At 40.5% G+C, this 16,808-nt stretch overlaps 2 protein-coding genes across 5 annotated transcripts in view; one reads left to right on the top strand and one right to left on the bottom strand.

Annotated features, from left to right (window-relative positions):
* NEB (nebulin) overlaps positions 1 to 1,070 on the top strand; it is a 124,027-nt gene extending 122,957 nt beyond the window's left edge. Inside the window, exon 137 of the mRNA XM_061363750.1 lies at positions 216 to 1,070. Coding sequence (XP_061219734.1) covers positions 216 to 389 — 174 coding nt within the window. The 3' untranslated portion in view covers positions 390 to 1,070. The remainder of the gene's footprint in view (positions 1 to 215) is intronic.
* An 843-nt stretch (positions 1,071 to 1,913) lies between these two features.
* Positions 1,914 to 16,808, bottom strand: part of RIF1 (replication timing regulatory factor 1) — a 35,417-nt gene continuing 20,522 nt past the window's right edge. For 2 of the 4 annotated variants that reach the window (XM_061363746.1, XM_061363749.1), the window contains 15 exons: positions 15,667 to 15,931; positions 13,927 to 13,969; positions 13,397 to 13,599; positions 13,118 to 13,217; positions 12,608 to 12,751; positions 11,714 to 11,856; positions 10,621 to 10,710; positions 10,485 to 10,539; positions 6,463 to 9,186; positions 5,784 to 5,921; positions 5,461 to 5,538; positions 5,254 to 5,369; positions 4,391 to 4,544; positions 3,997 to 4,105; positions 2,756 to 3,143 (listed from right to left, as the gene is read on the bottom strand). In XM_061363746.1, the coding sequence (XP_061219730.1) occupies positions 2,923 to 3,143; positions 3,997 to 4,105; positions 4,391 to 4,544; positions 5,254 to 5,369; positions 5,461 to 5,538; positions 5,784 to 5,921; positions 6,463 to 9,186; positions 10,485 to 10,539; positions 10,621 to 10,710; positions 11,714 to 11,856; positions 12,608 to 12,751; positions 13,118 to 13,217; positions 13,397 to 13,599; positions 13,927 to 13,969; positions 15,667 to 15,931 (4,583 nt within the window). In that variant the 3' untranslated portion in view covers positions 2,756 to 2,922. Of the gene's footprint in view, positions 2,634 to 2,755; positions 3,144 to 3,996; positions 4,106 to 4,390; positions 4,545 to 5,253; positions 5,370 to 5,460; positions 5,539 to 5,783; positions 5,922 to 6,462; positions 9,187 to 10,484; positions 10,540 to 10,620; positions 10,711 to 11,713; positions 11,857 to 12,607; positions 12,752 to 13,117; positions 13,218 to 13,396; positions 13,600 to 13,926; positions 13,970 to 15,666; positions 15,932 to 16,808 lie in introns of those variants that run through there. The other 2 variants (XM_061363747.1, XM_061363748.1) reach the window with 2 other exon arrangements.

Raw genomic sequence — 16,808 nt, 5'->3', positions numbered from 1 at the left:
TGAGAAGAAATGTTTTGTGATCTGAAGACAGGAGATTTAGGCCAGGCAGATGCTGCCATCAGAAATACTGTTAGAGTACTGAAATAAGTTGAAGCATAACTTGCCCTTAGCCTGCTTTTACATTTTCTCACCAACAATGTCCACCAGTGCTGACAGCAGGACTATAAACGTATCTCCTTTTTTTGCCCTCTTTTCCACTCCCTTTCACCTGACAGAAGACCTACCGGGCCATGTATGACTATATGGCAGCCGATTCTGATGAGGTTTCCTTCAAAGATGGTGACACAATTGTAAATGTACAATCCATTGATGAAGGCTGGATGTATGGCACCGTCCAGAGAACAGGCAAAACTGGCATGCTGCCAGCCAACTACGTAGAAGCTGTCTAAACCCACCCATTATCTTCCCATAAAGTGCATCAGCATGGCACGGACTCACTGGCTCTGCTCAAGACAGGAGCCTTATGAAAGGGTTTGTAATGCTTTCTCCAAAGTGCCTTAATGTCTTCCATGTTGATAGCGCCTTATGAACTGTGTGGGGGGAAAGAAGTAACTGCAGAGCAAAAACACTCTTGAAATATCCTTCCAAAACGTATTTGAAAATTACCTGTAAGCACACTACCAGGCATTGCTCATAACAGTATTTCTTCCAATGCCAAAAACCCCACAACTACATTTCTAAAATATTGCCTGGATCTTTCAAGCACCACACACACCATCATGCATTTAACTATGCCAGAACACAATCCAACTCAGTGTCTCCAGTTTTCCACATGTACTTATAACTAAGATAACCAAATATTACTCTATTCATTCTCTAGAAAGAGAGCTATTTTCTGGAGCTATTCTAAAATGTTTGAATTTATTCACTTCTTTTACATATAAGCAATATTTAAGCTTAGTATCTCAAACCAACATTTATCTGGGATTAGGGGGGGGAACCAAACCCCAACCTGAAAGCCTCTCCCTGCTTGCTGAGCTCTTGGGCATGTGATTTTCATGCAACTGTTCTGGGGTCAAAAGCTGTTATTACGTGTAAATTAGTGCCTAAATAAAGCTAACATTTCTGCAGTGTGCGTGCTTTATTCATTCATGCTGTAGAGTGGGAATCAATCTCATAGCAAACTGGCTTTGTTCAGAAAACTGTTAAGGGAAAGAACCCAGGAGGTGGTGGAGGATGCAACAGCCACAAGAAACTGAGGGTCTCTGGATGAAGCCAGACAAGTTGTATCATATCATACAAGAACACAATGGTTATTGGCTTCCTCTCCTAAAGCAGCTGGTGCCAGCTGGTTGCCAAGAAAGAAGGAAGTAAGAAATCACTGTATACTGTGTCCAGGATAGACTTAAGATTAAGAACAGGACAGCAGTAGAAGGAACTGCAACATGAACTCTGAGGAATTCAGAGTTCAAAGGGAGTTCATGGCTTGTCATGGTATATGCAACCATCTTGAAAGGGAAACGTCCTTCCTTGATGTGGGATTCAGGATTGCCACCAGTGCTGAAGGAAGCTTGTTAGTTAAACAAAGATGTTTTGTTAACACCCTTTTGAGATACGTTAGGCACATCGTTATCCGTGCACAGCACTGAGCACTAGAGTTGAACAAGCCTGAGGAGACAGAGCTGGAACCAAAATAACATTTTCAAGAAAGCAAGAGAACCTGCTGACAACTTGTCTCTGGCACTGTTCATGTCACAGCCGCAAGGCACCTCTCTGTCTATTTGCTGTCTTCATGAGGTGCATGAACAGGGCAAAGAATGTTCTGATGACAAGACACTGACAGGTCCCCAAGGACCTGCTCCTACCTTAAGGCAGCAGTTCAGCTCTCCCAGCTTGTGGATCCAAAGCAATGCTCAGGGAGGACAATGTTTAGACACAGTGAAGGGAAAAAACAACAAATCAGAAACATGCCCTTAACAAGTTTGGGAACTATCTGCTCTTTTATTTGCCCATGTGTAAGTTCTAAAACCAGTTGCAGCAATTCCTTTCAATAAACATTCATTTTGGTAGCTACAGAACAGTATATACAAATTAGATTTCCAGAGTAAAAACTGAGAACTCTGAAGGTCTCTGAGAAGCAGCAATGCATTCCATGCAATTAAAACTCAACATCATAAATTATTAACCAACATTTGCTGTAAGTCTGTACACAATATACAAAGAGATCTTGCCAAATGCATCCATTTCCAAAGGAAAGTCTTCTCTACAGAAGGAGAACTGCTGCAAACAAAGAATGTGGGGAAAAGCCTGAGAGATTCTGCAAAGTCTCTTGCCTGTAAGGGCACATTTCATTACCAGCTTCTTAGTGTGATTCTTAGAAAAATACATGCAAAAATAGATGTCCCCTGGCTGTCAATACCAGGCTCCTGGGCTGTTGCTGGGGTATGGAATTAAGCACATATTATCTCTATACAAAACAGTGGGCTCAGAGATTGCTGCTGTCAGGGTTTCTACAGCTTCAGAGGAAGGCAAGAGGGATAGCAGGTGAATGGAGTTATGAGATCAACCTCTTAACCAAGTACTATGAGTCCGCAGCAGTAAGAACACTTCAGATTTGAAAAAAATAACTACTCTGTTGGTTTGGTTTCACAGTCTTTGCTATTGCACAACTTTGTCGAGTTTTCTTTCGCTACCTGAAAGAAATATGCATAGCAACACAATACAAATACTTCTAATAGGGAATAAGCAATCCCACAAATTACAACAACGAGAAGAAAACCCCAAAAAACCCTAAAAGCAGAACAAAACACCCACCAAAAAAAAGGAAAAAAAAAACCCCAACATGATATATTTTTCTGACATAGATGTTAAAAAATCTTTTATAGTACAAAATACACAGTTTAGGAAATAATTCACCAGTAAGAGAAGAAGGGTTTGGGCAAAACTGTAACAAGACCCTCCTTATTTAGGAATGATAAGCACCTAATCCGAACTTTCATGGGGTGGTGACTTCCAGCGAGACTGCAGATTCTTCATTATACAGTTTGTCATGCCAACAAGTTTTTCTTGCATCTCAAAAAGCTGGCTGCCTGAATAGCTGTGAAGGTCTTCAGTGCTCAGCTGAGCAGCAAGTGCATCAATCTGGCTCATCAGATCTGCTGCGGGATGGTCATTTGTATTCACGACAATGGGTTCAATCAAATCTGAAAAGGAAGGACAGCAGGGCAGGGCAGTCTGCCTGTCTGCATTTAAACCTAGGCAGAGTTATGTTACAGCTTCTTTTGTACTAAATAATATATTCAAGCAGTCTATAAAGTATTTGTCCCACACAAGGGCTTCTGACAGAAGCAGCCCTCAGGACTCCATGCTACCCTTCTTTACCCTTTGTACAATAAAACTAAGGATAGACATGAAAGTATTTGATTCAGATACTGCCAGTGCCAGACGAGTCATCCCAAGGGCCAACTCTGAAATTGGGCAGCTGAGAAGCTACTGATCAGTTCTGTTTTCTAGGTAAACAAATGGTTCAGCTGTCTTGTAGGAAGCACAAATGTGGGTTCCTCTGAGCTACCAGGCCAAACTCCAAAAATGCATGGGAGAATTCAAATGAAAAGCTAGGCAACCAAATCCAAACTGGGTATTCAGGGAATTAACCACCTCTTCTTCCGCACCCTCCAGATGAGGGGCCACAGAACTACGTCATCTTGCTTGTTTTTGTGCATGTCCAGAAGCATAGCAGTTACTACACCATTAAACAGCTCAGGACAGAACATGCTGGATTCCGAAACTTAAGTACTTAGAGCCCTGACTAACTTGTTCTTCTCATTGCTCATGCAAGCTTATTTAGGGAAAACCAGCATCCTTCCCTCAAGATATGTAACAGGCTTTAAAACGCCGTTGCTACAGTATGTCATGAAGTGGCTACCTTAAACACCCATCTAAGGCGCTAATATCTGTAACAGTAAAAAAAAAAAATCAAGTGTTCCCATTAGGAGAATGAAAGCAGCAATACAGCGGGAAACACCCCAATCCTAAGCAAAACCTGGCAATATGTACCTGTTGCAAGTTTTTCTTCATCTACAGAAAGAGATTTATCTTCTACATTATTTATGGCCTTTTCTGTGTCTTCAAGAACTGCCATTTCCTCAAATCCTCGAGATTTTACCTGAAGAATTTTTGGGAAAGAACAAAAAATGCATTTTCAAGGGAAAAAAAAACAAAGAATACACGGTGGGGCATGTTTTAACCTCATAATAAATACAATCATTATTCCTATTAATATTGTAGCCAAGTCTTCTGTACCTTAAATTCACAGGTGACTGTGACAGGTAGAGGTTAACGTTTTAAAGTGCTATTTCTAATGGGAGAAAAAGTCTGTTATTCCTCATGATGGATGTTAGCAGTTCATTAGGCCAATACTTGCTTTTTGTGTACTAAAATTAAACTTTACCTGTTGCTCGTGATAGCCTTTTAGAGCTCTTTTAACATTGGAAATTTTCGGAGAGCGGATGGGAAGAGTTTTGATTTCTGATGCTGTCAAAGTACTCAGATCACCCACTGTCTTAATGTTCTTTGCTCGAATAAGCTGCCCCAAGCCTCTGGCACTGCAGCAGGGTAGAAGGAAAAATGGATTATTATCTAGAATTCAAGTTCTTTCTGCCTGGCATGGTGGGGCAGAAAGGAATCTTACATGAATGCTGGTTCACATGCACATAAGTGAAGGAAAAACTGAGATGCAAATGATGTTCTGGCTGCAGAAGCACACCCTTCTGCAGTTTATCCTACATCCATCAGTGACTAGCATTCTAAAGCCGACTCGCATTTAACAGGAGTGGAAAGGAGCTGAACACACTAGCCACAGCCGTTCTGAGCAACTCCCACTGCATGTCTATAGTTTGTCATGATAAGTTACCAAAATTCAGACTGGAGCCCGAACTAGCTGAGCACCCAGCATTTCTGCATTTGAAACGTAGGGCTTTTTCCAAAATCTTGCTTCTCCTTCAGGACACAGAAAACTCCAACTGCTTTGCTGCAGATAATCACTAAGATGGATCTGCTCTGTCATGTGAAGAGGAGAAAGCTCCTGGTGTTCCTGGGTGTGAGCTTTTCATATTCTTACAAAAAAGATGACTTGAATAATTCCAAAACAGTTAAGTCTCTCCTCCACAAAAATAACCTCTCTCCTTCAAAAAAACCCTGGCAAAAAGATGTCTCCAAGTTACCACTTTTTTCATCAGAAAATTTGGCTTTGTAGGTTTGGTAAGAATTCTGTTTCTATTAAACTGTCATCTTCAAAAGCAACAATCCACTTACCATATATTTGATGTAAGCTGAGGTAAAATTACATCCACTGGTGCTTTGCAGCCAACTAAGGCAGGATACATGCGTTCCATGGGGCCAGGCAGTGACTCCTTCGTCATTTCTGTGATCTTGAATAATACAGAAAAAATATTAAATTGGCTATCACACAACTGAATATAGGAAAAAATAGAAGAATACATGAACCAAAGCACATCTTACTAAACACTTCTTTGAGCTCTTAAATTTAGGGTTACGAGATCCTGGGGACAGAAATCCTTTGGTTGGAGTGGTAATATGCTGGATAGAAAAAGAGGAAAAAACATCTCTCAGGATCGCAGGAATTCAGTTAATTGTAAGATCCTAGCTATCTAGACCTCAGAGTGCACTTGTCTTCAGAGAGTAACAGAAAGAATCATGCTAAACCAGTTACAGCTAAACCTTACATCAGCAAGGTTTCTTACCCATACTGATTCCCTGCTCTTACAATTGCAACACACACTAAGGCAACACTACCAATGACAAGAACTGTGAGTACAATTTACCTTGGCCTGAATATTAGATAAGATTTTAAGACTTCGGGAAGATGGTGAAGAATGAGACCTAATGACAGGGCTTCTTCTATCTATGTCATCTGCCAGTCCTTCTTGATAAATTGGATTTGCAAAAGAGACTCGACGAATCTGTTTTTAGAAAAGAGAAGTAGTTTTTATAGCTTGAACACAAACCACCACACTCTGGGGAAGTAAGTCTGAGGAGACAGAGAGCTCCATTTGAAATAAGTCATTAACATTCTTGAATGACATAGATAGTGTTTCAGTGAGGACAGGAAGTGTGGCTTCCTCATTGCTGAAAGGGGCAGCACATGCCTTTTGCTAAACTGCTCAAACCATGGTGGCAAGACCCTGATTAGAGCAGCTCTGCAGTGATGTGTCGCACTGCAGCCCAGGCAGCAGCCCAGACTTGGGCTCTGTTTTGAAAATGAAATTCTTCACCCTGAGCCCTGTGATGACACAAGCCTGTCAGGGCTTGCACATTCCAAAAAAGAAATCTCTACGTCTTCAGTGTAACATCATTTACAACAAAAGATACAGTCAATAATTCAGTGTGTTTGAAACTCATTACACTCTGTTACATGACCTGATACTGTTACATGACCTGATCATGACCTGATCAGGAATCGAATGAACTGCTAGCATCACATCATGAATCACATCGTAGTACCTTATTAGGAGGTGACAGGGAATCATCATCTTGATTTCTTTTTACACCTCTCTTTAAAATACTTGTGGACGGAGAAGCGGAAGGGGACCACGTGCAGCGTCCTTGCACACCATTAGGGCTTACATTAACTACCACTAAAGAATCACCGTCTTCCGGCTTCTGAGGTGAATCCACAATGTTATTTTCTACTGCATCTCTTTTGTCCAAGACCATATTTTCAGGCACTGTAATTTCAGTTTCCTCTAATTCCTCCTTTATCTCTTTATCCTGATTAATACACATTTCTCCTACAGTATTCTCATCTGCTTCTTTATCACCCCAACTGCTTTCTTGCTCATTCATCTGTTTTTTCTCAGGCTCGCTAACATCTAGTGCCTCAGGTATCTCCTCCAGCTGTTCATTCAGACTGGTTTCTTCCTCTTCTGTAGCTACTGGCTCTTCATTTTGATTCCCTGCAACCAGACTGCTTCCTCCAGGCTCCTCTGGCACACATTTGGACGGACACTGTTCAGTTTGGCCATCCTTATCAGCAGGTTCTTCTGTTTCTACTACTGGGTCAGTGATTTCACCTGCTACACATACTGGATTTTCTAGATCCTCCTCCAGTACAGAGCTCTTTCCTTCCAGGTTACCCTCAGATAATCCCTCTCTTTCCAAGTTAAAGGCACTAGGTTCCTTAGGAGGATGCAGTGGAGTGCTCATTGCACAGGGTGCCATGGACAACCTCTTGTCCAAATCTGAATTACTGGACATCTCTGATGTATTGCCAGGCGTCTCAACTGGGGTGATTTGGGGCTTACTTGGTTTCTGAGTGTTCTTATTTTTTAATTCAGCCAATGGCGTTACTTCTTGCCTTAACTTTTTATGACAGCAGCTGCAGCTCTTTGGTTTTTTCAGCCTTTTGCTTCTTTTGTGTTGACACTTAAGTGAAAAGGAAAGATCACCACCTGAAGCATCTGGTGTGGACAGACATTCAGACAGAACGGTTGCATGACAGTCCTCTACAATTGTTTGCTTCACAATGTCTTCACCTTTCTCTACTGCTTTCAAATGTGGATCAGCTACACATGAGTTGGTGACCAATTCCAACAGTGTGTGCCTCTTGTTTTGTTCCACATTCTTGTTCTGCACACCAGATGAACCCTCTGAGATGACAGATTCCACAGCTTTGCTAGCATCTGTGGAAGTCACTTGGGTCTTTGAATCACATGGTTCAGATGTCAGTGCAGCATCTGTGCTGACTTCACAGCTCAGCTCCCCTTTGCTTGCTTCCAACAGATCCTTGGTTTCATTTCTTTGGGAAGACACCTCATGGCTATGGCTTCCTGGCTGTAGATCTTTTAATTTACCTTCAAGAAAATCACTTCTATTTTTCACTTTGACTGATCTTTTCTTCCTCATGCTTTCTTCCTTGGCCTCAGGACCATCAGCCTCTGAATTTTCTATGCTGGAAAGCAATCCTTGTGAAGCTCTTCTTGTGTGGTATCGTGGGCGTTCCAACTTCTGACCTGCTGTACTTGAGCTACAGTTTTGGCTTTCTGTGTCAGTCTTCGAGTTCTCTTCTGACCTAATAGCACTCTTGTCCACTTCCTCATCAGGGCTCACTGAAGCAGGAGACTCCTCTGAGCTGCAGTCCCCTGCAGTTCTCTCAGGTAGGTTGCTTTCTTTATTCATATTTTCCGTAGCTTTCCCAGAAACTGCTTTCTGCTTTTGGGATAAATCATCTTTAGCCTGTGGCACCTTCTTTTGCCCAGATTTTTCGTTGTCTTTACATCTGTCTCTCTTTTGGTGGCCATCTTCCTTATCTTGACTACCTGCTGTACCTTCTACAGTTTCTAACCGCCGTCTTGAAGAACGTCTTAGTGTTTTTTGACCAGAAGACACGTGTGGAGCCTGACTGTCATCGCCTGTGACCTGGTCGGATGACACAGTCATCTCTGGGGGTGTATTTTCTTTAGAATCTGTATCTAATGCCTGGGTCTTTTCTGTTTCTGATATCAGACCTTCAACTCTTTTTATTTCTAGTTCTGTAGAAAGGAGAACTTGTGACTGAGCAAAAAGACTGCGTTCCATGTCTTCTACTGCAGAAGACAGATTACTTTTCATACTTTTTGAAGCAAAAGACTCTTGTATGCTTTTCTCTTGTTCTGACCTGATTAATGACTTGGACTGCTGATTCCCTTGTTGATCCATTTTACTCTGTCTCCGAGTCAGCCTTCGTATTGCAGTAAATATTTGTTCAGTTTTTGTAGGCTTTTTATTTTCTTCTCCAGATTTTTCTGGTTTAGCACTAGTCTTTTCCTGTTTACCTGCCACAGAAGCACCTCCGGATGTCTCCGATACACCACTCAATGCTGAAAGGCTGAAGGGTCTATTCTCTGAACTACCAAATTTCTCCAAAGTAATAAAAGACTGTCTTCGGCTTGCAGGCTGTGGTGTTCCAGAAATTATGTCACTTGAAGTTGAACTGTTGCTGACATTTGAAGTGTTTTCATTCGCTGATAAGAGCTCCTTTGAAGCTGTTTCCACAGTACTTCCTTCTGATCCCTCTCCAGCTGACGGCTCCTCCAAAATCATCCCACTTGTCTCCCTTTTTGATTCTTCCCCACTGTTTAAAGTTGAGCTCCCTTCTGGGTGAGTAACAGGTGACTTGTTCACACAGGCAGCATTCTCAAGAGGATTATCTGATTCATTGGTGCATGCTTCACTCTTTGCATTTTCTTCCTGTCCCAAAAATATAAACAGCAAATATTGTAGTTCGGCTATGGATAAAATATTTAAAAAGCTGCCCCAGTGGGATAGAAAACAACAGAGCCAAAGGGGATTCCAAACCACCCTTCTTTCCAATAATTTGGTTATCTGTCCTTCAGCAGTTATGAAAGATAAAGACTATGGTTTGTTGTTTTTTCTTTTTAAAGCTATTTAATCCCAAAACATGAAGAATTGCAAAACCGTTTTAAGTAGGTTTTGCCAGATACTAACAAACCTACTACTCAAACAGGTTTTATGAAAATTCTGCTGTAGTTCACCTACTGTGTGTTCGAAACTGCAGCTGCTTAAAGGCAACTCCTCTCCTAATGGGGATTAATAGAATCATAGAATAGTTAGGGTTGGAAAGGACCTTAAGATCATCTAGTTCCAACCCCCGTGCGACTTACAATTTCCAAAATCTACTATTTAATCCCCTTGAGGCCCTTACAATTTCATGCAAAAGAAGTTCAAAATGTGGAAACTTAGCAAAGCTGTTCAAAGTGTGGTCTGCTAGAGTAACAGAGAAATTAACATTAAGACTTTTAACAGTGAAAACAGTTCCAGAAAATCATCATGCATACCAAAACCTATCTACTAGGGCAAAAAGCGTTATGGAAGAGAAGGCAACATTACTGATTACTGAATCGTAAGACGCACAGCACCGGAGCAAGTCACAGTAAGTCTGTGCTGCAGCTCTGGGGTATTTCACCCCACTAAAACATTAGTCAGTGGTAGCACATAGACATGACTGACTGTAAGTCCCTACAATACCTGTAGGTGTGTAACTTAAATACATCCACACTAAATCTAATTATATAAATCCTCACATTTTGAAATGAAGTCAAAGTGCATAATGACTGGCCCCTTCTGATTTAAATTATACAAAGCAGAACACAGCACAAAGAACCCTGATAACAGTACTGAATTCTCATCTGGTGATGAGAATGAAATACAAACCGCTATCAGTGTATTCTGCAGTCACAGAGCCTGTCTCAGTATCATTCGGGCATGGAAAAAATAGCAGATGCCAAAGAAAGAGAAGATATTCTTACATGTTAATCAGTACAGAGAAAGGAAATGATTCCTGTGAGCTAATACATTTGAGGGTACTTCTTTTTGTTTGAAGAGTTTCCAAATCAATCTTAAAACCATATCATGGCCAATAATAAAATATTTATGCCATTACTTACACAGCTACTAATATGACAAAAACATCACCAGTATGGTTATTATTCTGGTATCTTAATTACTATAAGACAATGAGAAATTACCTGAGATTTGGTTTTAGTATCTTCTTTTGCATTTTCTATTAAAGATGTTTTTTCCCTGAAATACAAGTTACTTGAATTAGAAGTGTTGTAGAAAGGGGGGACACCTCCAATGTACACACTGGTCCCTTTTACTTACAAAGAATCTTCCTGGCTTTGAGTATACTGAGAAAATAAGGTACTATCTTGTGATGCGTCCAAATTGTTGTACATAGCAGGAATACCAACTCTGAAACAAAACCAGAAATGGGAAGTCAGACTCCTTTACTGGAAAACTAAAAGGAGGGCAGGCTAGTGTAACACGTTACATCACAAGAGAGCAGATGCTTGTATGAGGTGGACTGAATGTCCAAACCCTAAAGACCACTTGAACAGCAACACGCATCCCAGTAAGGGCTGCTGCACAAAGAGCAAGGGAGTGTATGTGAAGTGTCTGGAGGCACTGCAGCTGCACACTCCACTCTCTGGTTCAGGCAGGAAAGATGCAATACTGCAACTCGCTGACACAACCTCACACCCCAACTGGCACAGCAAAATGCAAAGCGGAACCAGGGCATGATTTATCTCCTTATTTCCAGACTGCTCTTGTCAGTTGCATTCATTTTTTTTCCATTTTGAACACATTTTTGGAGAAAAATGCTGTGGTTGGAATCTCAGTCTGCAAAGAACTGATCCACATACAGAATCTAACCAACTTTCTGTCAAGCACCACTGTACATAAATTTTGCTTACCCTGTTTTTCTGCTGCCTGAAAATACTCTGGGTATTATTTTCTTGCATTAAAAAAAGGATAATTCTAAACATTCCCTTGCAATTAAGACGAGTCTTGGGAATATCCTAATTTGAGATATGCTGCTGTCATAAGTTCATCTTTTCAATTTTAGAAGTCTTTTTTTCATAGAAAGTAAAAAGCTTTTAATTTCAATGATTTAAGAAAAATTACATCTTCCATTTCACATGGCAGAACTTGTGACATAAAAATACAAACTCAAAATTACCGAACTCTTAACAATTAACAGAGAGTATATTTAATCAGAATAGGAACAGATCAGAGAGTAATTTGGTTGCTTTAAAATAGTAAAGCAAAGAACTTCATTAGCTTTAAAGTTTGTATGAAAGAGTAAGATTTAATTGTCTATAGTAGTCTGATATGAAAACTGAAATTCTGTCAATCTGACATACTCAGTGCAACGATATTCCACATTAAGTTTACAACAGAGTAAGTCACAGACCTCTTTGACCTAAGCACTTCTTTTTGATGTTCTGTCAGTATTCTTTCTTTTGTTTCTGGAGGAATATACACAAAATCAATGGATTTCTCCTCTTCCAGAAGTATCTCACTTTTAGCCTTCAAAGATGAAAATTCTAATTTCAACTACAGAAAAGAAAAAAAATATTAGAAACAAAGCAGAGGAACTGGAAGTGTTTCTCTGCTTCAGGCACAGTCATCCTAAACAGAACAGTTCTTAAGTAACCACTGTTCTTTCAGTGGCTATATAATATATATACACATAATATAAAAATATTAACTGACACAAATCCCTCATTAGGTGATGATGTTCTTCATGAGTGAGTTTTTGCCCCCCAACATTACTACTAAGGAGAGATCCTACAGTCTCTCCTCCATGCCTCTAAGCAAGCTCCTGCACTTTGACATCTTGAAGTTCAAAGCCTGTAAGATGGGAACATACCTCAAAGCTTCTGGGGGATATTATTTACTACTTTTTACTAAGTCAGCCCTTCCTTAGGAATACAATAACTTATGCTCCCTATTGTGTGTGACCAATTCAGAGCATGCAAGTACAGGTCTACCAGGACCAAGACCCACCTCAGGATCTGAATTGAGTCACAAATTGCACCCAGACCCAGGGGTGAACTTTGTATGTGGTTGCCACTCTCCCCATCCCTCAAGTAGCCCCTCCATGAGACCTCCTTAAAACTCAGCAATCTGTAAGCTCAGCAGAGAATTTTAGCAGGAACACTTAAATGTGCTATACAGCGTAAGTTTGACAGAAAAATGTTTCAGCATCACAGAAGTTTCTACTGAACATCTGCAGGAACACACAGGATGTTGTGCTACAGAACAGAATGGATTTGACTCTCACATCCATCTGCAGACGCCTCACCTTTGGAGATGTCACTTGCACGTTACTAGACTTGTCTTGTACTTCGTCTTTTTGTTCACTCATCTGTGCCAGTATAGAACCTCGGTTTTGACGCAAGTTTACTTCCATTCCACTTATTTTTGCATCCAGCTGTGAATTTTCCATCTACTCAAAGAAAAAGACACTGAAGGCATTGTATGGAGAGACCTCAAGCTCACAAACCCCTCCTGAGATGTATTAATTTCTTCAACTAAGCCATCCCATACTTCCATTTTCCTCTAAATTACGTAGAGGACAACTTAAAAAATTAAGTCAAGCAAGCTAGCAGAGCCCACAATTTAAAGTGCATAAACTGCTATGGACCAGCTCAGTCTTCTGACAGCGCTTACCCTCCGTAGCTTCTCATTCCAAACCCGAGGCAAGTGTAGGCCAGTCACAGAAAAAGTCAAAACTGACTGTGCCACTACCTTCTGAATGATCCCCTAGAGTTATACACAATGAAGCAATCAATGGGGTCAACAAAATATTTACCGCATCAGAGAATGGGGCACTGTAATCTTCAGCTCCCTCAACACTTTCAAAACCAGGTAGCAGGAGTGGCATTTTCTTTTTGGCTTGGTTTAACACAGATCTGTTCAACAGAAAAGAACTTTAAACTTACAGAGGGATGGAGGAACAAGACCAGCAGGTATCCCAGCTTGCACAAAAAGCAGAATACAAACGGTGACTAGAGCTATACAAAGTCATTTGTACATAACCTGAGATCTGTTCCTTTAAAAAAATATAAACACAAAAAACTATGTCTCTTACTTTAACTCTTCAGGATACTCCAATGCTGTAGTCTTGGCGAATGTTGCATTCCAGAATTGGGCACACTGGTTGCGGATCTGTTTGCTCTTATGCTGAAATGCTACACAGAGCAACGGTGAAATCTGCTCCAGCAGTTTGCTATCATAAGAGCCAGTGCAGTGAGATTGTAAACACTGGATAACCTCAGCCAGGAGTTTTTCCAGCTGAAGGAGAGAAGAAACAATAGGGTGTTTTATTTTATTCAATTTTTTCACATATTCACTATTTAAAGTTTAAAACATTATTTAAAAATTATTATCCCATAGAACAGTATGGCCCAAAGAATAAAGTTTAAACAGCAGAACACACAAAGTCTGAACAGGTGAGTTTAGTGGTGCTCCCCTCAGCTACATTTTTTAGAAAAAAAAAAAAAAAATTAAATCTCTGCCTTCAGTGTATTTTTAATTTTTGCTTAGAATACAGAAGGAATGCCAAAATTCGTGTTACCCATTTTCCCGAAACCCCTCCAGCTATTTCTCCAGCAAATTTACCTTGTTGTTAAGATTACTGTATACTTTAGATACATCAGCAAGCCTGCCAAAACAGAAACAATAAAGTTTAAATTTTGCCATCTCACTTATCCCGAGATAAAAGAATTAAACACATCATGCACTCAAGCACTGCACACTGGTTTTAGTATACAACTCAATTAAATAATGTTGCGAAGCTACCCGCCCACTGGGTGATTTAAAATGTCTTCTGACGTGAATAGTTTCATGTAAGCTCCCTTTAACCCCCCTGATACTTAACATGCTAACTTTAAGAGAAACTAGTGGTAAGACAGCAGTAATTGGTACAAACTTCAAATTCAAGGTTTTCTTATAACTTCTAACTGCCTTCTGCTCTGAACCTTCTCCCCAAACAGATTTCCCAGGCCCCATAAATATCTGCATTAAAAAGCTGAAGTACTGCCTAAACAAAGTCATTTCACGTAAGTAAATCCCTGGATACACCATCCTGAAAAATGTGAGAAAACTGCATTTAGCAGTTCAGTTTATTAACCTGTGGTCTCAAACCTGAAAAGGTCCCCAAACTTGTATTTGCATGGATATGCCTTCCTTCAACATCATACCTCCAGCACTTACTTATCCCTTTTAATGACAATTCTAAGACAATGCTCAAACCAAAGCAGATGTGATGGGAGATGGAGAGAGGTGGTGTTCAACTGAACCTGACATAGGAACAAGTAGGGTCTTGCCTATGAGACGGAGACTCCTGATGCATTTTAGGTTAGAGGTGGCAGCCCTGCTTCAGGTTTCAGTAAAAATTTCAATGAAACTCGTACAGGTTGACTGGCAGCATCCCACCCTATCCTATTCCATCCTCTCATCCCAAACCCCCAAAAGCTGCACTCTTTTCCTTATCCCAAGCAAAGTATACAACTCTTGCATCAACAGATCAGAGACAACCTTCTGCCAGCCCCTTCCCACCAAGCCCCATCATGTCCTGGGAGGAAAAGTCTGTAACAATTAAAAAAGCAAAGCAGCATTTCTCAGTACTTCCCTCTGCTTAAAAGCTTCCGGGATTTTAGCGCGCATCAACTAATTACGATTTCTACATTTCCTACAAAACGTTACACAGTTCCTGCCCACTAGAAAATACATCACTGTTAATAGGTATCTTTACTGCAGTGAAAATAAACAGCAGGCAGAAACCAACCACTCTGGTCATGCAGAGATGACAACAGATCCACTCTGAAGAGACTGCAGTTTTATCAACCAGATTTCCAGAAAGCCTATAGGTTTCCTTTGGTATACAACTAGGTAGGTTTGGGTTTGCTCCTGAAGACAAGCATTACAAAGGAGGATGCTGCTCAGGCATGGGGGGTTTGAACCCTACTGAATCTCAGTGGCAGGCAGGGGTGTGCTGTGGGCTGTAATGTGACACGCTGCCTCATGCAGGTCAGGCTGCCCCTCTGCTCAGCCCCAGCACCCTAGGTTTACACAGCAATTGTAGGAAAAGGGGAGCTCTCAGCAACTACCTGGCAGACCCATCCTTTCTGTGGTGTGTGGATGCGCTACAAAACCTGCACCTACCAGCTGCGCTGAACCTAGTGACAGACATGGTGCTCTCAAAGGTGAGACTCAGCAACAGCTGAATTAGTGCCAGTGCCCTGAAACCCCTTGAGCTATATTTATTTGGATACATGGCTTGCCACAGACCACATGAAATTTCACCAATACGCAGCAACACAATGAATCCAGACTTCCAACCATTCTTAAAATACTCACTTTGTTCTTTCATAAAACACTGCCAGGGGTTTTGAAAAAATTGCAAACATAGTCCCAATCACTGAAGGCAATGAAACGTGGCTGATGATGTTGTGAAGAACAGCAATAATTGAAGGACCAACAGAGACCAATGTTTCTGAACAGATTTCTTTGGAACTGAACACATGGAAAGAGTTTAGTAACATCACCAGGAGTTTAAACAGAGAGGCAAGCTTTCCAAGGGGCTCCTTTTTCTTCTTAGACCAATCTGTAGTTGTCTGTGGAGCTAACATAAAAAGAGTTTTAAAAATTAGGGGTTTCTACATAACAATATGAATTACAACAAAACACATCTGAACTTCCAGTCTACATGAGAAACTGAACTCTGCTTCCCAAACTATATCTACATACAATTTAAAACCAGACCTAATATTAGACATACATTTTTTACTGCATAATTTTATAATCCCACTACAGATATGGCTCCTACTCCTCTTATTTATACTTCTGCTTGGTCACACAAATGACAGTGCTTTTAAGTGTCTTTAATGACTACTTGCAACGAGACAGCAACCACCCCACAGGTACAAAAGTTCTGGAACAGCAGAAGAGGAGGGAAGGTGAAGTATCAAGTTTTAGTAGTTTATTCAAGTGTGGGCTTCAATCGTGGTTTTCCTCATCAGCACTTCCAATTAAATCATTTAATTCTTTCAGCAGTCCAACACAATATCTTATTATTTTAAAAAATTCATATGGGGCAGAGAAATTATCAATATTTTGAGTTCTACACTGAATTACATTATTTTGTAAATCATTTCTTCAGCTTTAGTAGCTGTAAATGGGAGTAGGGAACAAAACAAAGAACACTTCACATACAGTGACCTTTTGTCTTCTGTTAAACCTGTTCTTGACTATTTTATGCAAAGCAGCTTCAAATGTTACCTCAAAATTCATTGTCAGGTTTAGGCAGGTATTACATAATTAGACAGTGGATTACGTTCAAGCATTACTGCCTCAGATTACAGCTAACAAAGCAAAAGCTGCAGATTCCACATGCAAAAATGAAATCAGAAATGAAAATACCAAATCAAACTTCAGAAACCAGCTGCGTTTGACAGTGAACTGAGAACTGAAGTGGCCTCAACCTTTACATCCATTACAGA

This window comes from Neopsephotus bourkii, unplaced genomic scaffold (genome assembly GCF_033783945.1).
Source record: "Neopsephotus bourkii isolate Nb327-2 ecotype Australia unplaced genomic scaffold, CSIRO-AGI_Nbou_v1 NB_1181, whole genome shotgun sequence".
In the NCBI taxonomy this organism is placed as follows: Eukaryota; Metazoa; Chordata; class Aves; order Psittaciformes; family Psittacidae; genus Neopsephotus; species Neopsephotus bourkii.
Note: the sequence above shows the minus strand (reverse complement) of the source record. Positions and strands in the feature narration are given on the sequence as shown.